General features: G+C 59.0%; 1 protein-coding gene across 1 annotated transcript in view; it reads right to left on the bottom strand.

Annotated features, from left to right (window-relative positions):
• Window positions 1-1,773: 1,773 nt before the first annotated feature.
• Window positions 1,774-21,648, bottom strand: part of PEPD (peptidase D) — a 128,208-nt gene continuing 108,333 nt past the window's right edge. Inside the window, exons 12-15 of the mRNA XM_055412306.2 lie at window positions 15,869-16,017; window positions 8,069-8,253; window positions 4,670-4,861; window positions 1,774-4,238 (exon numbers count right to left, since the gene is read on the bottom strand). Coding sequence (XP_055268281.1) covers window positions 4,101-4,238; window positions 4,670-4,861; window positions 8,069-8,253; window positions 15,869-16,017 — 664 coding nt within the window. The 3' untranslated portion in view covers window positions 1,774-4,100. The remainder of the gene's footprint in view (window positions 4,239-4,669; window positions 4,862-8,068; window positions 8,254-15,868; window positions 16,018-21,648) is intronic.

The raw sequence follows: 21,648 nt of genomic DNA, 5'->3' as shown, positions 1-21,648 counted from the left end.
CTATACTGTCCATGGGATTTTCCAGGCAAGAATACTAGAGTGGATTACCATTTCCTTCTGCGGGGGATCTTCCTGACCCAGGGATCAGACCCATGTCTCTTGGATCTCCTGCATGGGCAGGCCGAGTCTTAACTGTTGAGCAACCGAGTCTCAGTTCAGTTCAGTTCAGTTGCTCAGTCGTGTCTGACTCTCTGCGACCCCATGAATCACAGCATGCCAGGCCTCCCTGTCCATCACCAACTCCCAGAGTTCACTCAAACTCATGTCCATCGAGTCGGTGATGCCATCCAGCCATCTCATATTCTGTCGTCCCCGTCTCCTGCCCCCAATCCTTCCCAGCATCAGAGTCTTTTCCAGTGAGTCAACTCTTCTCATGAGGTGGCCAAAGTATTGGAAGTTCAGCTTTAGCATCAGTCCTTCCAATGAACACCCAGGATTGATCTCCTTTAGAATGGACTGGTTGGATTTCCTTGCAGTCCAAGGGGCTCTCAAGAGTCTTCTCCAGCACCACAGTTCAAAAGCATCAATTCTTTGGCGATCAGCTTTCTTCACAGTCCAACTCTCACATCCATACATGACCACGGGAAAAACCATACCCTTGACAAGACGGACCTTGGTTGGCAAAGGAATGTCTCTGCTTTTTAATATGCTATCTAGGTTGGTCATAACTTTCCTTCCAAGGAGTAAGCGTCTGGCTTCCCTTAATGACAGGAATATAGCTGTCTGAATTTAGAGTGCTGCTTCTGTTACATTCTTTGTCACCTAGTCTAAGGTAAAAGTATATACCAGAATAGAGGAAGCAGAAACTCGCATCTTGCTTGGACAGCTAGTGTCTCAGGGTGCGGCCTCCACCATCAGGGTAGAAAATGAGTTACTGGGCTTTGAGGTCGACGGGACATCAAAGTTAGGCCTTTCCCCTCACAGTACAGTGTATAGTATGTGCACTGTCTTCATTTGAGTGTCGGTAAAAAGGAGTTCATAAATACAAGCCTGGGAAAAGCTGATCCGAGTGTTTCAGGGGAAGACACCATCTAGATCCTTCTGTGATCCTTCAGTTATTTTCATGTCTTGGGAAATAGATTTCTACTTACTGCATCTTAATGAAAACTGTAGTACAGTAATGATTTCTGTGGGTAATACATCCCATTTCATTTTTATGAATTAGTTGTAAGTTAGCATCCAAAAGCTTGTCAGAAAATTCTGTATCAAGATGGTTTTGAGGGTGCCAGCCCTATTTCAATAAAAACACTTCAGACCTACTGCTCTGTGGCTCCCTGGGAGTGAAGAGCTCATGTGCCTTTTACACGTTCTCAGGGGAGAACAGCAATCCCGAATACCCTTTTACTGCAAAGCCCCTGGTCCTCCCAGCACTCCAGACCTGAAGGTTATGCAGGGGTGTCCAGAGAACAGGGCTTGGAAGAGAATGGAGTTGTTAGCGAGGCTGTCATACATCACACTTGTTTGCAGCCCATTTACCCAAGTCTTGCTTCCTGGGAAGCAGCTATTGGACCAGATGCCTTTGTACATCGCCACCTTTCCGTTCTGCCTCCTGAGTCTCCGGACTTCCCCGGGCCTCACCTCCCCTGCCCCACCTTCTGCAGGAGACATCACCCTCTCTGGCCTGGCTTTGGTCTCCCCAGAATCTTGCACGCTTTCCAGATCTTCGTGGTTCCCCAGTACCCTCTGGGTGAGACCCAGCCTCCCTGGGATGTGGCTCTGTTTGCTCTAGCTGCCTTCACCACCACCCTGCCCCCACCTGGCCCCTACTCTCCCGCATCATCGCATTGCTTTGCTTTGAAGGCAGGGCTTTTCTCAAAACTCTACCCCAGGGCCAGCCGCCTTAGCACAGCTCTGGAATGTCTTCATCCCTCCTAGTTTTCACTTTCCACCCTTCCTGTCTCAGGCCCCTGGTTTTCTAGGCAAAGTCAATCTTGTTTTACTTTCCTTCTTGGCACTTTTCAGTGTTTGAGACAATCTATTTGTGCATGTTTAAGGAGAAGTCTCTGAGGAGACTCCAGGCTCTGAGAGCTGGGGTCTTGTTTTTATGCCAACATTGGCGTATAGGAGATACTCATTTATTGAATGAATACCTAGACTTTTCCTGGACTTTGGAAAGGCTTTTTGGCACTGTATGGCTTTCTGGAACAGTCTCTAATGAATTTCTGAAGCTGTACAAATTTCTGCAAAACTTGGAGACTTAGGACTTGAACGCAGCCTCTGAAGCATGGGGCGAAGTAGGTGATTACTGTGCTCCTGAGGCCTGCCTGCAGAGAAGGCCCTTTGACTCGCCCACCTGGGTCCAAGCAGCCATTTCTGTCCCCACTGTCCCTCTGGGACGAAGAGCACTTCTCCTTGGACTTTATTGACTTGATAATCAGAGCAAACATTATGTGAAATGGGCAGTTTTGGTATAAAACATCTAAAAGGGGAGGAAGGAGAAAGATGTATTTTTCAGTTAACACAACTAAAGTGTCCACTTAAGAGTTCCAACCTAATTTTAACTGGTTTTATCCTGGGGGGTGGGGGGAACTTGAAACCCTGTGCATAGGACGTGGCTTGCAGGTACAGCTTGGGGTGAGAACAATTTGGCGAACTCAAACTGACCCTCAGTAAGACAGCCGTTACTCAAACGCCTCAATATCATGAATAATCATTATTAGGGAACATATCTGCTTGTCAGCAGGAAACCTTAAAAACTGGATGTTATAAATCTTATAATTTATAAAAAACAGTGATTTGAAATGAATGCTGCTTTATTTTAACGAGGCCACATCACAAGCACTTTGGCGTTACTGGCATAGAAGGAACCAGATTGGACTCCTCTCTTCAGGAATTTAAACAGTCTCTGGCTTGGGTGATGGTTCCCCATCCTGTCAAGGTTTCATCTGTGACATCTGTCCTTCTCACTTGCCCTTCACCTTGGCTCAGAAACTCCCAGATGTGCAGAGACAACTCTGGGATGGTGTGCAGGATTCTAGAAGCTGGCTGCACACTGGGGGTGGGTCTGGGGGACTGTGGGGAAGCTGGGCAAGCAGAGGAAGGCCAGGTGTCCGGCCACTGGCAGGGACTGAGCCAGATGGCCTGGGTGGCTCCAGTGCCTCCGAGTGGAGTTCGGCCAGTGGGCTGCCACTCATGGGAGACAAATGGACTCGGCAAACGTGGAAGGAACGAGGGCATTCACCTTTGCTATGGTGCTGCCTGTGGCGGCAGTGTCTCTCAAACAGATGCTGGCTTTACTAGCTTACCTCACATGAAAAGGAGACCAAGGACAAGGAGTCTGCAAGTCTCAGGTCTCAGGTCACTGCTTTAAGTGCTACGCGGTTCTGGCCCCTTTGGGAATCCAGCTCTGAGGCCGTGCATGTGTGCATGTTCAGTCACGTTCTGCGACCCCATGGGCTGCAGTCTACCAGGCTCCTCTGTCCATGGGATTTTCCAGCAAGAATACCAGAGTGGGTTGCCATTCCCTTCTCTGGAGGATCTTCCCAACCCCGGGATTGAACCCGCATCTCCTGCGTCCCCTGTGTTGGCAGGTGGGTTCTTTACCCAAGTCACCCACGTCAAAAGGCTTCTCACTCTACGGTCCCCCCTTGCACCTGTGCGGAGGCAAGACAACCCCAGCGACACATTCGGGCCCCCAGAGGGCTCTGCAGGGCCACCGCCCAGGTCTAAGCATGAGTTCATCTGCAAAGGGAAAAGGAATGGGGGGGGGGATGGGCACAAAGGTCCATTTTAGGAAATCTTTTATTGCAAATTCCACTCTGTATATTGATTTTGAGAGAAAACACTAGAAATGCCCCTTTCCTGACCAGAATACAAATGACAGCAAAATACACATTTAGTTGCTAGTGAAGGGAACAGGATTATTGAAGATAACACGATAATTGAAAATTAGCATTCTAGAAGCTGCTGTCACTCAAGCAAAGTAAAGACATTGAGATGAAGGGTGTGATCCCACAGAAGAGCAGTAAGAAAGTTTCTTCAGGGAAACAGCATATTGGGTGCGATCAAAGGCCGATGATGTCGTGTGTGATTTCTGAGCACCACTGGGGCCGATCAGCAGGCCGGGGCCCAGCCCCCTACCCCGGGGCACACCCGTGGCTCTACTTGGGGCCAGAAAAGGGGGCAAAGGCCTTGTCCTGGCCCGCCATGCACGCTTCTACCTCCTCCACCGTGCGGGGCACGCAGGTCAGCAGCTCCATGCCAGTGTCAGTCACCACAACGTCCTCCTCGATCCGGACCTGGCCAGACGGATGGGCACTCGTTATCTCTGGGCTGCCCTTGCGTGCTGAGTTTGAGCATCAGGCCCGACAGCTCCAGGCTGAGTGGGAAGAGCCCTTTCTGTGGAGTGGGCAGCATGGCCCGGGATGGGGAGCTGGCCTCAAGGCCACTGTGGGCAGCTGCTGGGCAGAAGGTGCCTCCCACAGGACATCTGCTCTTCCACCCGCCTACCCTGGCTTGCCCCCTGCAAGGGTGGCAGTCCCTGGAGCAGGCAGGGGTTTTGTAGGAATCTGTGTCACTTGTGTTGAGGGCTGGTGACAGACAATGAGAAAGGGTGGGCCAGGTGTCTCTCAAGTGAGGAGAGTCAAGATTGTGCCTCCTGTCCTGGAGGACACAGAGGTGACAGGTCGGGGGGAGGGAAGGGGGCGTTCTGGCAGCAATCAGCACTCACCCCACCGAAACCACGGAAGCGCTGCAGGACCTCACGGTTAAAGAAGCAGGCGCGGGCCGGGTCGGCCAGGGCCTCGTCCAGGAGGTGGTCGATGAAGTAGATGCCCGGCTCCACGGTGAGCACCATGCGTGGCTCCAGGTGCCGAGCGGTGCGCAGGCGCTGCAGGCCGGGCTCGTCAATCCGATCCACGCCCTGGGTGGGTGGGGGGGGCGGGTGGTGGGGAGAGAGCAGTGAGGGGGGACCCAGGAGGACGCAGCCCCAGGCCAGGGCCACCACCTCAGTGGAAGGCAGACGGAAATGAGCCAGCGTGCAGGGCACCCCTCCGTCCGTGCAGGCATCTACACGTGGGGCCTGGCTCGAGCCCCTCGGGTCCCCCTGGAGCCGCAGGAGGCTCTGTGGCCTCGGGGGTCTCCAGCCCAGACTCGGCATCCACGGTACTTCAGATAAAGCCCTCTGCTCTCTACATGCTCCCCTAGCTTTCTCGTGTCCTTGCCCCGTGTCACCCCTAGAACAGTGCCCCACGGACACTCATGTGCACACACCCAAGGCACGCTGCCCCTGCTGACCCAGGGGGCTGGCTGGGGGTCTGGCTGCCTCACCCAGGCCCTCTCCCCGCCAGGGGAGCAGTTGAAGCCAAACCTGTGAAGCCAAAAAAGCTCTTAGGAGGCTGCAGGGCCTCCCAGGCTGCAGCTTTCTTCCAGGCAGCTGGTTTCCAGGCAGAGTGGAAACCAGCCCTGAAGTGCTGGCTCCCTACAAGCCGAGAACCAGGTTTTCCGTGTGGCTTTCCAGGAAGGGGGACAGGTGCTATCAGCAGGACACCAGCCCTGGCTCGTGTGTGCACAGATGCACTCTCACCTCGTGTGCATGGCCTGGGGGTGTGGCCCGCAAGGAACACATGGGGCAGCTCCACACCATGCCCATGTGCTGGGCCTCCGCTGGGCCGCAGGGGACTGGCTCTCAGCTCTCTCCCCCAGCACTCACATGGCGTGGCCGACGGGGCAGGTGGCACCTAGGACACTTGCAGAAATTTCCCTGCCTTCCCCAAGTCCTGGAGGCACACATCCGGCCCTTGGCCAAGGCCTGGGAGCAAGTGGGCAGCAGGCATGCTTTCTGGTTGGCCTCTGAGCTTGCCCTGCCCCGCTCGTGGCTCTACGCTGGAAGCCCAGCTGCTGGAGATGGAACTGTCATTTCTGACTGTTTGGGGGCCAAGAACATCAGACTTCAATTAGTGGTTCATGTAAGGTAACCAGAAACGGGCTGGCTCAGCCTCCATCCATGGCTGGGCACAGCAGGGAAGGCTATGACAGTGATTATGTGAGGGCGGGGACACAGGGGCACTGTGTGCACGGCCACCCTGACCAGGTGTGAGCCAGGCTGGGATGGAGGTGATGAGGAGACACCAAGGCCCTGTGACCCCTGGGCACAGATGCCCGTCTGGTGTGGTACCTGACCCCACAGTACTATGTGCCCGGAGGGTCTGGGCAGGAGGGCAGAGTCTGGGATGATGGTCCGTGCTCAGAGGCCTGTCTCCTGCTCTCTGAAGCCTGCGTCTGCCCCCGGGCAGCCCCACCCCTCCCTTCCCTTCACGCTGCCCCCAAGAGCCAACCCTCTCTTTCCAAGGCTGTCAAAGTAGGGGCCTGGCGGAGGCAGAGAGCTGTCGAGGTCTCGCCTCCCTGACCTCCTTGGTGGCTGTGGGGCTGCACCAAGGCTGGGGGGTTTGCTCAAACTTGTACAGACGGCCTCTTCTCCAGAAGATTTCAGGACCACCGCTCAGACTGGCAGTGAGGGGTGTATGGAAGGGATCCTGGGGGGCACAGGAGGATGTGCCTGCCCCCACCCTCTGACTATGACCCCTGCAGAGCACTCGCTCCCAGGAGTCTGTCCTATAGGCCTCACCAAGGATGGCCAGATCAGGGCTGGGAGAAGGATGGAGACAGGGCTGAGTAGGGAGAAGACCCCATGAAGGGGAGAGGCCGAGCGCCCAGCCCCTCAGACCTGGGGACTTCAGCCTTTTTGGGGTGGGGGGACCCTGCCCATGCCGGGTCCACACCGGCTTCCGCTTGGGCTCAGGGCTTGACGGGGCCTCCGCTGCACTGGGCTCCAGGCAGAGGAGACCCAGATGTGTCTGTAGGCCTGAAATAAAACAAATGACTTTTATAGGAAAAGCCATATTTTTTCCACAGTGTTTATCTGTCAGAAGAATAGACTCCGTGAGCACAAAGGACTGCTTACTGGAAAAGATGAAAACAGTTTGCTGCCAATTTTCTCTGGTGGAAAAAAAAGTGCTTTGGCGACTAATGAATAACGAACCTCAGTTAACAATGTCTGGAAGGCTCCGCTCTTGGCTCCCTGCGCACAGTGTGATGGATAGAAATTAGGAAATTAAAACTGATTTTGTTTCTCCAAATTTAACTGTTTACACTTGAGGAAAAAATAATTGAATAATAATGCTTCTCTTGAGCAATTTCCCCCCCAAAAAATCGTTCTTAGAGCTTTCAAAATACCCTGCAGCTAAGGGGCCAAGCCATCTTGGCTAACTGGCTGGTGGGCCCCAGGGCGTGCACCAATTGCATAATCCACCCCCCTGTGCTTCGGGCACCCAGCCAGACGGCAGGGCCGGCTCACCCCCACCCAGCGGCCTGTGGAGGCTGCAGCCACCTGCCCAGCAGAGCCTCCTGAAGCCTCAAGCTTCGTCTGGGTGGTCCTTTCAAGGGTCGGTCAGTAGGAGGGGGAGGGGAAAGCCTGGCCTGGAGATGCCCACACAAGCCTCCCTGTCCCACTGATCATGCCTCCTGGAGACGAGGAGGCCACTGGGGCCCTGTTGGCCCAGGCATCTGGGGGGACAGAAGCTGAACTAGGAGAGGGTGGAGCAGGACTTGCAAGGGGAGCTGGGCTTGGCTCGTCTCAGGATGGACCGGCCACCAGCCTGAGGAGCCTTGTCACACCTGACGAATGAAGCCAGAGGCAGGAGGATGTGACGGGTGCACTGCCAGCCCACCACTGAGACCCAGCTTCGGGGCTTCCACGGCCCTCTGGGGATCCCGTGCACCGCACACTCTCAGGGCAGGTGCTGCCCCCAGCGTGCAGCCCCAGGCCCTGTGCAGAGCACACCCATTGCCCGCCAGGTTCTGTGGAGGCGGCCACCAGGGGAGACACCCTCGAATAAGGACCAGGGCCCTTGGGCGTGGGGGGGACCGGGGCAGTGACCTGGATCGGGATCAACCCATGAGTGAAGGGGGAGGAGGGGCAGCAGGCCTTGCCAAGACCCCAATCCTTCTCATCCTGCCTGTCCCCCTACACTGGGGCCATGTCCCAGAGCCCCACCCCACTCCCAGGGAGGGCCAGGCTCAGCTCCAGCTTACAGGCAGGCCCTTTGGGTCGACGCACACACACACTGACCTCGGGGTAGCCTCCCACGTCGTGCACGTCGAGGCCCAGCAAGTGGCCGAGCCCGTGAGGCATGAACACGGCTCCCAGGTGGACCTGGACCATGGCATCCACGCTGCCGGTCAGGAGGCCGATGCGGGTCAGCTCCTCCAGGTGGATGCGGTCGGCCAGGCGGTGCATGTCGGGCCACCAGACACCTGGGGCTCAGGAGGAGGCTGCAATGAGCTGCAGTCTCTGGCAGCCTGGCCAGAGCTTCCCAGGGCAAGGTTGCAGGGGACACAGAAAGCCCTTGCACTGGCTGAGGCCGGGGAGCCTGAGGCGTGGGGCAAGAGCGATGGGGCCCAGGCAGCCCCCCTGCAGGGCTCTCTCAGCACAGCTCTGGACTCGGGATCCCTCCCCTCTCTCCACTGTGCCCTCGGGGCGAGGCTCCTCTCACCCACAGTCACCTGCAGGGGCCCAGCTCTTGTTGTGTCTGGTCCCAGGGCCAGGGTAGCCCAGTAAAATCTTTGGCATCAGGAGGAGAAAAGCATGTGTCCCCAAGAGCTGATGTGGGGCAGCCTCGGTGAGCCCCAGACGGAGGCTCAGGTGCGGGTGGGGGAGGGGCGTCCCTGCACACCCCCGCATGGGGGGCTGAATCATCCTTGGAGCTGCTGTGGGGAGCAAAGGTTTCTGGCGTGAAGGTACAGCCGGCATAGCCTCACCAGCAAACCGGCAGGGGTCTGTGGCCCTGTGGCTACCAGCAACAGGTGACCATCTCCGTGGTAGCCCAGATGTCCAGATCCTGGGCTCTAATCAAACTCATCCCGGCCCCATGTTTCTGGGGCAAAGGTCACCATGGAGAGCATCCCCAGGCACTGAGTTCTGAGGACTGAAGGCTCTCCGGAGCTGCCTGGCCCCCAGGGAGGCCCTGAGGGGCTGGAGCCTCAGGCCCTCAGGAAGTGGCCTCCAGGAGCCTCGCTGTCACTGGGGTGTGGCCGCCTTGCCCACTGGGCCTCCACGGGTGCTCAGACTAAGCACAAGAACCTAGGCTGGCCATGTGCCAGCCGAGGCCAGCAGCCCTGGGATGAACAGGGTGGGACCTGCACCCAGAGAGGGTGGCCAGGGCTGGGCCCTGTGGCCCTCCATGTGGGGCGTTACCCTGGCTCCCAAGGGGCTGCTCAGCCATGCCCCGATGATCTCGGCTGCAAGAGGGGAGCACTGGGACTCCACACCCCAAGGGGCCCTGCTGGACCCTGCAATGGTGAGGGGTGGGCCACCAGGATCTGAGCCTCTGGGGCTGACAGGGAGCAGATGATGGGCCCAAGGGGTAGAGGGAGATGAGACACAGGCCCTCCCCTTTCAGACACTTGCTGGGCACCAGTCCCCCAGGTGTCCCCCTACCCTGCCAGAGACGGTAGGCCCATGTTTGTAGTATTGAGCTGGCTAGAGGCCCGGGGCTGATCCAATCTCCTGAACCCCCAGGACCCAGGGTCCAAGCTGGTGGTGCTGCACCCCGATCACCAGGCAGTGGCTAGTCCCTGGCACAAGACACAGGGAAGCCAAGGGTGAAGGAAGCTGTCTTGTCCAGATACACAGCCTCCTTGGAGTCTAGCCCTGTTCTACCTGCCCCGGCCCATGAAGTGGGGGTGGCGTCCTGGGGTCTGGAGTCTGGTTACAACCACGTCGGCATGGGTGGCTGGGTCTGTACCCCTGGGGGTGGAGCCAGAGTGGGGAGCTTTTCTCTGATGGTTTGGCTTTCTGAAATAGAGACCTCGTTAACCAGGTCCCAGCTAGGCCGCTCACATGCTGTGTGGCCTAGGCAGGCCTTCACCTCTGGGCGCCTCAGACGCTTCCTTTGTCAAAGAGCCACGACACTGGCTGCAGAAGCTGGCTGTAGAGGCTCTGGCATCTACTGGGGACCAGCTCACTAAGCTCCCCCAAACTGCCACTGTTCATCCATCACTTGTGGCCATCAGACTGTAGGTTCGATACTTTATGATCAGTGCGTCCCTGGGGCAGAAGCCAAGCCTGCCCAGCCTCGGTCACCGCTCTTTTCCTAAGATCGACTCACCCACCTTGCCCTCCTAGGGCCAGGGACCACTGCTTCAGAAGCACACCGAGGTCCCTGCACGTCGGACCCTTTGCAGAGCCAGCTGGCCCGTGACCCTCCTGCTCGAGGTCTCAGTGTATACATCAGCCTCTCCTGGAGTGACCTCCCCATCGCAATCGCTCTGCTGTCCTGGCCACTGCTGTCTGCACATTGTTCCCTGCACACTTGCTTCTAGGGTCTCTCCACCAGGAGCGCGGCTGCTTCTCCAGGGCACACTATGGCCTGTAGAGCGGGTGCTGGTCCAGGGGTGGGCGTGCAGCAAGCTCTTTCCTAAGGCAGCCCGCCCCTGCCCAGGGCCTCTGGGCCTAAGAGTAAGCCCCAAAGTAACCCTGCGAACTCCGCTCCCATCATTCGAACTGGCCCCGGGGACCAGGAAGGGCCGATGCCCCAGGGCAGCTCCATGTCTCTCAGGCAGGGCCTTTTTGGGTCGCCAAGCGAGAGGCCCGGGAAGCAGGCTGACTTCAAACCTGGCTACCTTCCACGGCGCGGGGCTGCGGTCTCGGCCGGGCCCAGGCAGCGGGTGGGAATCAGGTATAAATCAAGCTCCGTGCTGGCAGCTCGGCTCCCCTCGTGTCCTCGCGGCCCCTCGTGGGGGCCGGACGTGCGGGCCCCGGCGGTCCCCGCGGCGCCTCTAGTCTTCCTCGCCTGCGCGCCCTTGGGGAAGGCCGTGCACACGGCTCTCTTGGCCGGGAGTGGGAGTTTCTGCCTGTGTGTGGTTAGGGTTGTGACAGTGATTAAACCTCCAGCAACTTGGCCTCAGTGTCTGGCCCGGATGGTGGTTACGACACCCACGGCCAGGGCAGGGGCCCCTGAAGTGAGTGGAGGTTACTATCCTCGGGCTAGCGGGGCACAGGCCAGAGGGCCTCCCTGCCCGCCTAAGGTCCCGACTCCTCGCCTCTGCAGCCCGTGGGCACCTCTGAGCCTGCAGGCCTGGCCAGGAGCATCGGGGGTCCCCCCAGCCTGCTCACACTGGGGACACCGCACCGGAATCACGCTGCAGAGACCGAGTTATCTGCCCTGCCCGCCCTCCCACCACCAGCAAGCACCAGATCTCATCCTCTCTTCCCGAAACCTCTCCTGACCCCAACGCCTCCGTAGGCCCCCACCTCTCCTGGACCCCTGCCTGGCTCCTCCCCACCCCCGCTGCCTCCTGTACATGGCCGGGATACCGGGCCATCTCTTTGGAGCACGGGTCAGACCAGGCCAGTTCCCGCCCTGAGGACTGAGCCTCAAGCTCCTTGGCCTGGCTTCCCTCTCCAGCTTCATCCCCACCCACTACTAAGGTGCCCCTGTGCCTTCCACCTGCCATTCTCTCAGCTGGGACACCTCACCTTCCCAGTCTCACTCCCCTGCCTCCTGTGGGTCTCTGTGTTGAGGCTTTCTCCAGGGAGCCCTCCCTGATTGCCTCTTCCTTTGCTGCCCGAGTTAGGCAGGGGACGGTCTCTGAAACCCAAGAAGGCAGGGCCTATGCTCTGCTCCGAGTCCGACAACCACGTGGCCTGACCGGGAGCCCCAGCCTCCCTGTGGCTCTCTTGCAGCCAGTGCTGTGACTTGATGGGCCCAGGATTCACGTGTGCCCCCAACCCCGCTCCTCTGTGCACTCAGGCCCAGGGTAGCAAGGCGACATCTGCCTTTTGCACTGTACCACCTGCCTTTTGGGTCAGAGGGACCTGAGTCCTGGTGCCCAGGCCCCACTATGTATCCTAAGCAGCCTCAAGTCACCAAATGGTCTTTGAGTCCACCTGGCCCCATTGGACCATACCTTCCCCTGATGGGCCGGGAGCCTGCTGGGCCTGCTGCCTGGGCTGGCTCCTGGGAGCCTCAGCAGCATCCATCAAGGCCTTGAGGCCTCCTGCCCAGAGCGTGACAGCCCTGGGGGCTCCGAGGCCCGGAGCCGAGCCAGGAAGGCAGTGGAGGGCCCCTTGAGCTACATCCTCACAGCCCATCCAGACAAAGAGCTCACTTCATCCGAAGACAATGGTCCTCGGGGGATGACCGCGCGCCAGGCCCTGGGGGTGCAGGAGGGAAGGCTCAGGGCTGGGGTCCCAGGGCAGGCCCCGCGGGCTGCAGGGAAGTGTCTGGCAGGCCACGCTGGCATGGGGTGGAGGGCTTCCAGCCCACCCTGCCACACAGCCCTGCCTGCTGCCAGGACCTTGGGGGACCCACTCACCCTGCAGAAGGGCAGGGGCAGCACGCGCCTGGACATCAGGCGCCACGATGCTGAGTTAAGCATGACCACTGCACGCTGTCCCCGTGTGGTCCCCCATCCCAAACCCTGGCAGAGAGGCCAGGGAGGGCGGGAACTCACCCACTGCCCTTTGGCCAGCAGAGGGGCCTCTCTCAGGCCAGAGCGGGGACACAGGGCCTTCACCAAGCACAGTCCTGGCTGTGCTGGTTTCTGCCCTAGGACGCCCCCGGTCTGCATGGCATACAGACCATGCATGGCTAACCGCCTCTGCCTGCTGAGCCTCTGTGTCCCGCACCATCTCTAAGGCGAGGCCTCAGGGGAGTCCAGACACTGTAGCCCCTACCCCCACCAGGGAGGGAGGCAAAGCTGGCAAAGGGACCCTGACCAGAGTCTGCAGAATGAACAGCCTTGCCCTATCTGGAGGTCAGCTCGGACACCGTCTCTGGTCCCTGCCCTGCCCACAGCACCTCCTCCTCTCCCATCAGCAAGCCCGTGGGAACCTGTGGAGACAGGTGGCCGGCCCAGGATGGGCGCCTGCCCTGACATGGAAGCCTTGGAGAGATTCGCTTGCATGGACCAGAAGCCGGCACGTGGCCGCTGCATCCATCTTCCCACCCCGCCGCGGGGCCAGTGAGGGTGGCGTTTCCCCCAGGTGCCGCCACTGCCTGGCCGGCCCTGCTGCTCTCTCGTGCAGCCTCTGAGCGAGCTCAGCCCTCCTTCCCAGGCTGCGTTTGAGTGGCAGGGTGGGACACTCCCCCCCGACCCCAGGCCTGCCTCCCTCAGTCCTGGAGCTGTACCCCAAGACCCCTGTATGCTCTAAGCAGTGGCTCCTGCCTCTCCTCTGGGCATCTTGCTGTGACCCCGGCTGTCTCTATTCACTCGTCCCTGGAAGGCGCAGGAAGCAGTCACACAGTCTCTGTGGGTGTTTGTCTTGGCCCAGGAGCCAAGCCCACAAACCAGGGGCATTTCCGCTAGGACCGGGCACGGGGCTGACCTGGCCACGGCCTTTGTGCTACTATGCGGAGGCGACCTATCCCCCTCTGAGGGCAGCTCTGTGAGCACAGGACCCCTGGCCTGCCAGGCCTGCCTGGCATGAGGCACCCAGGGAACAGGGTGTCACAGTCTTGAAGTATGGGGTGGGGGGCACGCTGGGGGCTCTGCTCCATCCCCTCCACGGGAACCTCGAGGCCCCAGTGCAGGCCAGGCCTGTGCCCCTCTGTGTGCTGGGGGAGGCCTGCCTCACAGTCCCCAGGGACCATTTCGTCTGAGTCTGGCCCGACGGGGTCTGAAGCCTTGTAACGCCCCCGAAGTCACATGGCCAGGCAGCCCCATAGGACCCTGGTGCTGGGACCACGCACCAGACCCTTTTCAGCGCAATGTGTGGCCCCGGGGACTCACCCGTGGACCTGGCTACTTTCTGAGCAGAACTTGGGTTGCTTTGTTGGTTGACTGAGCCAACCAGGACACCAGCTGGGGAGGCGCCACATAGATCCTGCCCAGGGCCCAGCAGGTTTGCCTGTGGGTTGGTGGGGACTCCCCCGCCCCGTTCCAGCACAGGGATGGGTCTAAGCAGGGCCAGGAGTGTGAAGCCTGGAGCTCCCAGGTAAGCAAAGAGCCCCAGGGGAGACACTGTCCCTCCGAATCCCTTCCTGCTCAACATCCCACCAAGCTTCCCTGGCAACCAGCGCCATGCCTCAGCCTCACTGCCCGTCCCAGTCTCCAGTGTGGAGTGTGGCAGCAGCCTTCCGCCCTCTGTACCACAGCCTGGAGCCAGGCTTGGGTCCACGCAGGGCCCTCTGTGCTCCTGGAGGGACCTGCCGTGGGCTGTGGGTGCACCAGGGTCTTGGGGCCGTGCACCTCCATGCACTCTCACCGGCCCAAACCTTTTGCTGCAAGTGAAACGCTTATCACTTAAACAACCGATGTTCAAAGCTGAACAGAACCTTCTACTCCTTCTCTCCCTGGGGTAACACAAGGATATCAGGGGAGGAGGAGATGGTGCCCCTTACTTGGGGTGCCGGCTCCACACAGGCGGAGTTTCACAGGTAACAGGTACCGGGGTTTAAAGGTCAGAAAGTATAAAAGGCTCCCGGTGAGCACCCTCCCTCCTCGCCGCACCCCACCCGTCTGTCTGTCTGGCTCCCTTCCTGCCCCTCCCCCGTGGATTTACAAGCACTTGTGAATCCACATTCTCACCACCTCGCCCTCTCCTTTATCACCTTTTGTGAATTCACCCCCTCCTGCACTGCTCTGTCTTTATGCAACAGTCCACCCTGGAAGTGTCCACACTAACCCCTACCTAGAGAGAACTGCTGCTTTTTAAGCAGCAAGATGCTGTTTTCTTCTGCAGCTGCTTTACCAGGCCAGTCCTGTTGAAGCTGTCACCTGTCCCGAGCTGAGCTTTCAGGTTTCCTGCCTTGTCTCCTTTTTCAGAGGTATCTGAGTTCATCATCTTTGGACACACCTGATCACCAGGCTTTGTTCCTGCTGGACAAGTGAGAGTGTGGGCCCGTCACCCCTCCCCGGCTCCCTGGCCTCTGGTGGCCCCAGCACTGGATGGGGGCATCCGGAAAGCCCTGCTCGTAGTTTGCCTCCTCTGAAGGCGGCTGCGACTGACAAACCCTCTCAAGCAGCACCTGGCCAGCAACTGGACATGCGGTGGCAGGGGCTCCAGGCTGAGCCATCAGATTCTGGGCCCTCAAGGGGCCACACTCTGGGGCCTTTACAGTTTAGGGGCTCAGGATCTTTCCTTCTTTTTCCCTTTGTAAACACAGTAAATTTCCTACATACGAATGAGTTCAGTTCTGACAACGTGTTCGTTAAGTCCGACCAAGTTAGCCTAGGTACCTGACTTTTATAGACAATGCCAGACACATGAACTAATTTAAGCGACTGGACACGCGCATGCACATTGGCATCTTTGAGAGCTCGCGACTTGAAGGATCGTGTGTTGGGGACTGACTGTAAAAGTTCCATGGAGAAATACAAGGCTGACTGCCACAGTCCCCCTGATTCTAGTATGAACTCAGAGTCCAGCCTTCAAGGCCTGTCAGGCCAGGTCCTCAGATGGCCCCACAGCCTCTGCTCATCACTCCCCACACCCCGGAGAGACACTCAGCTCCTGCCCACCCAGTTGCAGCCCCAAATGAGGGTGCTCTACGTCCAACCAGAGGCGAGTGCCAAGCCCTCGCTGGAGCAGCCGCTGCTGTGGGACAGGGCGGAGGACAGGCTGACATCCCAGCGGCCAGTGTGGACAGGGAGACGTGCAGGAGGAGAAGGTCGCAGGGGATGGGGGTGGCCTCGGGCTGAGCTCCCCGACCCCCCTCAGCCCTGTCTCTGCTTGGTCAGCCCCCTTTCCCAGGAGTGACGCTGGGGACCTGCGAGCATCTGGAGCCTAACTGGCTGAGTATGAGACGGGGTGACAGAGTCAGGTTGCTGCAGAGTGCTGGATCTGCTTCTCAGAGGTGCCCAGCCCCTGCCACCGGCATCCCCATGCCAGATGGTCCTCCCCCCCAGGCTCCGCCTCTGCCCTCACCTGGCTTCATGGCGCTCATGACGGCCCGGCAGCTCCGCAGCACCGCCTCATAGATGGCCTTCTGGTCTGGGGTGAACTTGCCGTTGGCAGGGAAGGAGCACGTGATGTCAGAAGCGAAGCAATAATATTCACCGCCCATGTCGAACACACTGCCAGGAGAGTGGGGCATGAGGCCGGTGGGACACCTGTACCCCCTCAGCCATGCTTCCCTCCTGCCCAGCACTTAAGGCCACTGAACCAGAGACTTTTTGCAGCACGGCCTGTGCAGACCGCAGTGTGGGGCCCTCCTACCCTGCTGTCTCCTCACGGTTCACAAGCAGTAAAGGACCCAGGGCACCCTGGGAGGCTCCCACTCTAGAGCAGGAAGGTTGAGGGGAATGTGGCTGCCCACACACCGCACCCTCAGGGCCTCTGCTGGCCAGGCCCCTGGATGCCTGGCTGTGGGGACTCCCTGAGGGAGGGGTGGAGGTATCCCAAGGCCCCCACCTGCCACTGGCCTCCACACAGGCACTCTGACAGTGCCACCTCCCCCCAGGGGCCACCCTGCACCCAGCGTGGGCACAGCTGCAGCCCACTGGGCAATGCTCACGGGAACCGGATGGGACCTCGGGACAGATGCACCCGCCTGACATAAGACCTGGGCTGAGGCGCGATGCCCGGCTCTCACAGCCCCAAGGGCCCCAGTGAGAACCCAGCCAACGACTCTGCTCTAGCTCTGAGGTCCCCTTGGTCCAAGGAGCGTGGTCCTCTCCTTGCTGGGTGGTGGTGGGGGGCAATGTGCTCTGCCAGGGTCTGGCCAGCCAAGACCCCAACTTGGGGGCTGCCTGGCCCCCAGCATCCCTGGGTCACAGAGTAGAGACCAGGAGGCACAGAGGCAGCCGTGAAGAGTGTGGGAGGAAGGCAGAAGCAGGAGCCGGGAGCCCCTGCCAGCAGAGGCAGGGCGGCGCTGGGATAGACAGCAGGCTGCTGAGTCAGGAGGCTGGGCCGCTGGGCTGCCCTCTGGACACCCCGTGACAGGCCCCGAGCCGCAGGGCTGGGCCAGAGTGTGGGGAGCCAGGCCCCCACACCCTCGCCACCTGGGCCTACTGTCAAGGGCAGGTGAGAATCCTGCCTCATGCATCCTCCACATGGAGATAAGACAAAATGAGGGAGGGTTTGCTGGGTGAAAGCTTGGCTCCCACCAGGGCACCCACAGAGAGGAGTGGGGTGCCCAGAATGAGCAGCCTCCCTGTCCTGTCCCCTCACCAGCAGGACGCTGGACAGCAGGCCCAGAGCTGGACCATCATGGGGTCAGGGTCAAGTCATGATGCTGATGGTGACAAGACAGACTGGGGGACAACAGTTCAGCCTCAGGCCCAGGCCCCTGCCATACCTTTGGAACTAGGGACCCAGGAGACGGGAGGGGAGGAGGTGGGTGGCGCTGCCCTCTCTGTGCCTGGCTCTGTCCCGTGGGGGGCAGTCTGCAGCCACTGTTGGAAAAATGGAGCCCCAAGGCAGAGCCACATCTGCCATGAAAAGAGCCTCTCAAACCCCAATTCTGGGCTTCCCTGATAGCTCAGTGGTGAAGCTGAGACACAGGTTCGATCCCCGGTCTGGGAAGATCCCACATGCCTCGGAGCAGCTAAGCCCGTGCGCCACAACTACTGAGTCTGTGCTCTAGAATCCAGGAGTCGCAAGTACTTAAGTCTGTGTGCCCTAGAGCCCGTGCTCTGAAACAAGAGAAGCCACCACAATGAGAAGTCCTCGGACAGCAACTAGAGAGTAGTCCCCACTTGTCACAACTCGAGACAAGCCCTCAAAGCAATGAAGACCCAGCGCAGCCAAAGATAAAAAACAAAATTATTTTCTGAAACCCTCAAATTTCAATTGCAAACACGACAGCTCAACCTGCATTCCAGGAGCTGCCTGCGTGCCTGTCTCAGGGGACCTTCACCCCAAGCAACTGGCCCAACAGGTGGAGCTGGGGTCGGCCATGCGGCCTGACAGCAGCAACAGGGAATCCATAGAAACAGAATTGTGTCTAAAGGAAAATCATCAATGCTCGGGATCTCAAGACTCTCTGCTGAAAATCGAAGTCCCCAGTCAGGCACTCTTTAATCTCCTGTCTTTTTCTGACTGCAAAACACCATAAACAGTGTCAACAGAGCAAGAAGGACCCGATAACAACTCAGGTGATTCTCAGGTGGTGGTGGGGAGAGCCCACCAAAATGGCAGAGGGACTTCGGATTGGGTCAAGGTCACAGGCTCTGGGGGACCCACCCTGGGGTGAGCCAATGTGTGTGTGTGTGGGGACTTGGGCTCACTAGAGGGGACCTGCCCAGCCCGGGTATGGGAGCCAAGGATCCAAGGGCGAGAGGCCCCAGCAGACACGCCCAGCATCTGCTCCCCAGGACGCTCTGATGCACCAGGGGGTTGGGGCTGACAGCTGTCTGCAGGTTTACTCGTGCCCCGGGGCACATTCCCCCTCCCACCAGCTGGCCAGGAGGGCGGAGCACATCAGAACCCTAAACTGCAGGGAAACCGAGGCTGTGAACACTGGCCTGGCAAAGTCTCCAGTCAGGGTCAGCAGCTCAGAGCCCAGGGATGGGCTCTCCTGATCTCGCTCTGGCACTCAGCCTCAAGCGCCTCAGGGTTGTCCCACTTTTCCCATGTGGCTGCCGCCACTGCTGTGGGTTTGCGTCCTCCATGCGGCCAGCAAGCAGGCAGGCCTGGGAGTGGAACCACGTGGGTCTGTGGCCCAGCTTCACCCGGGGCGCAGAGCATTCTTACTTGGGGTCCTTGGAGGCAACAAAGGAAAATGGTCTGTGGTTTGTTGATTCAGAAGGACCAGAAATGGCCTGAGCAGACGGGACAGAGCCAGGGGAGTGGGGACACAGATTCCTGGGGGCCACCACATCAGAAAGGGACCTGCAGCAGCACCCCCCAGGCAGAAAGTTCTATGGGGCTGTGCAGGACTCAAAGGGAAATAGAAATTAAATTCTTTAAAAAGCCAGGAAGCCCGCAAGAGCACACCAAATGCTGGAGTCATCCAGAGCAGTGAAAACAGGCCCCTTCCCCGGGGCAGGCACGACTCCCGACCAAGTTCTCAAAAACAAAATCATGGGAGGCGGGAGTGAGCTCCCCAGCCAGTCTGGCTTTATTGTTCAGCTTCTAGAAACCTTCAGCTGTACTTTTTTTTCTGTTTTAAAATCATCCACTTTCTGGAGAAGGAAGTGTACACCCAGCCGGCCAGCTCCATCCTGCCCAGCGATGCTCGGGCACGGGGCTGACGTCTATTTTTGTGCTCTCAGTTCCCTATCTTTCTCTGCCTTTTTTTTTTAATCCCCCTCAGAGAGTTCCTACAAGTATTAGTTATTCAGATTTCAAGTTTTTCTGGAATCCAGGGATGAAAGCCATCGCTTTTATAAATCATCTCCCCCAGCTCCTCTGTGTTCACTCCGTCCATCCTCTGAACGCAGGCTGATGACGGAGAATTCGCTCATACTTTGGCTCAACAAAGAACACGAGGAGCCCTCCTCCCAGCTGCCTGGGGACACCCACCAGAGACCCTACCATCTCTGGCCGAGTGAACGCGTGTGATAATCTAAGCCATCTGGGGAGGTATTACACATCTCCAAGCAATATGCTGGTGGCTCATTGCTCACGTGTGTTCATCTGGTTCTATTTCTGGCTTGGAGGAGAGGTTCTGTCTTCCGTTGGCTCCTCCCGGGCAACTTCAGGCCCGGGCTACCTGCCACCATCAGCCCACCCAGGCCCTCCTCAGGTCCCCTCCATCCCCTCCGCCCCACCGCCCCACCGCAGGCAGAAGGCCTACGAGATGGTTCGGCCTCTGATGTGAGGCCTGGGAAGAGTTTTGGGGGGGACTCTGTGGTCTTTATGGCAAGGTCACCGTGTACACAGGCTGAGCCTCTGGTTTGCTCTCCAGGGCTGTGGCCTCGCTCTCAGCTGCCTCTCACCCCAGACAGGCACAGTACACGCGCACCCGTGCGTGTGCACTCACTCACAGATCCATTCACCGCAGTGTACCATTTCAGACCCCGACTTGCACTCGCCCCAGCCGACGTTCTGGACCAGGCTGGGAGATTTCTGAGCTGCAGAAATCTCCTGCTTCCCCTCCAGACCTCAGCCTGAGACAGAGAGGAAGGAGAACTGGTGACTTTCCCGCTGGGGGTGGCCACACAAGGCCCACAGGTCACCCATCGGCTCCCAGCCAGACCTTCCGTGCGGTGCCGAGCCCTGGGACGAAGGCCTCCGCTTGGAGCCCTGGGGCTGACTCCCCAAGCCGACCTCTCCCCACTGCCTTCTGGGCGTCCCTGCTCCCCATCCCAGCCATGGGACAGCTGCTCCTGTGGGGCCCGGGCAGACAGGGAAGTCATCCAGGCAACCGGCCCCAGGAGCCCCGCGCCAAGAGTCGGCACATGCTGTGGGCCTCCCACGTGCCTGGATGGAACTGCTGTTACCTTCGTGCGGAGGATGTGGGAGGACGAAGAGTGCCAGTGTGGACCACGACTCCAGGAAGGACGCTGCGCGGTCCCCAGCCCCATGTGTGGGTGGGACACGGCGGCCGCCCAGCCCTGGGGCTTGCTGCCGCCACAGGCAGCGGCCCCCCCGGGGTCGGGGGAGGCAGTGAGTCGGTGTCACGCGCACAGCACACACTTCGTTCCACTTTTCGGTAAGCAGTGTCCCATGCTGTCTGTGAGCACCCCAGCCGACCGGATTGGTGCTTTCACACTGTGGGTTGTGATGTCAACCACGTGGGATGCGGGGGCAGCAGCATAAACAGACAACACAGGGCGGACCCCATGGCGAGGGTGCTTGGTTACTGATCAGGCGTGTCTGCTTGTGTGGTACTGGGTTAGAACGCAAAGGCTGCTTCAACCCAGACGGCAGGTTGAAGGCCACGGCCACTGGTTTGGATAGCTGACCAGGGCCTGTGCCCTCCTGAGAGTGTTCTCTTGACCCCAGGACTGGGGCATGTCCCAAAGACCATCAGCTCCTCAGGATGGGTCTGGCTGGTGACTGAACAGCCCACCAGGCTCCTCTGTCCATGGGATTCTCTAGGCAACAATACTGGAGTGAGTTGCCATTTCCTTCTCCAGAGGTGTCCTCTAAGGAGACAGCAAAGTTGGGGGAGTGGTGTCCTGGGCTGGGCTTGGAGGAAACACTTGTTCTCTAAAGCTTACCAAGGCTTCAGACACCAAGACAAGGGAGGACTTGGGGACCCCTCATTGCGGCCCCTCTGCCAGCTGGGGGAGACCTAGGCGTGACTTGCCTGCCCCCAGGAAGCAGCACACAGATGCCAGACAGATATCAGACCAAGCGGGCCCAGAATAGGCAGAACTGTTCTCACTCCTGCCAGAGGAGCCCCAGAAATGCTAAGGGGACTGTTTGGGCCCCGAGTGAGCAGCAGGCACCCCAAAGCCGGGGGGCGGGGTGGATGTCTGTGATGGAGATGCAGGCTGTAGCCCCAGGCGGGTGGTGAGGGGAGTTCCCAAGCAGTTTAAACTAATGTCTGCTGCTGCTGCTGCTGCTAAGTTGCTTCAGTCCTGTCCTACTCTGTGTGACCCCATAGATGGCAGCCCACCAGGCTCCCCCGTCCCAGGGATTCTCCAGGCAAGAACACTGGAGTGGGTTGCCATTTCCTTTTCCAATGCTGTTTAGTCCACATCAAACCTGTGAAATGATCAGGGGACTAACTGGAGAGCAGGGCAGACAACCCACTCCAGTATTCTTGCCTGGAGAATCCCACAGACAGAGGAGCCTGGCAGGCTATACAGTCC

This window comes from Moschus berezovskii, chromosome 22 (assembly GCF_049115385.1).
Source record: "Moschus berezovskii isolate FMDL1 chromosome 22, NW_MosBer_1.0, whole genome shotgun sequence".
Classification (NCBI taxonomy): domain Eukaryota; kingdom Metazoa; phylum Chordata; class Mammalia; order Artiodactyla; family Moschidae; genus Moschus; species Moschus berezovskii.
The sequence above is the reverse complement of the archived record's forward strand: the minus strand, read 5'-3'. Positions and strand labels throughout refer to the sequence as shown.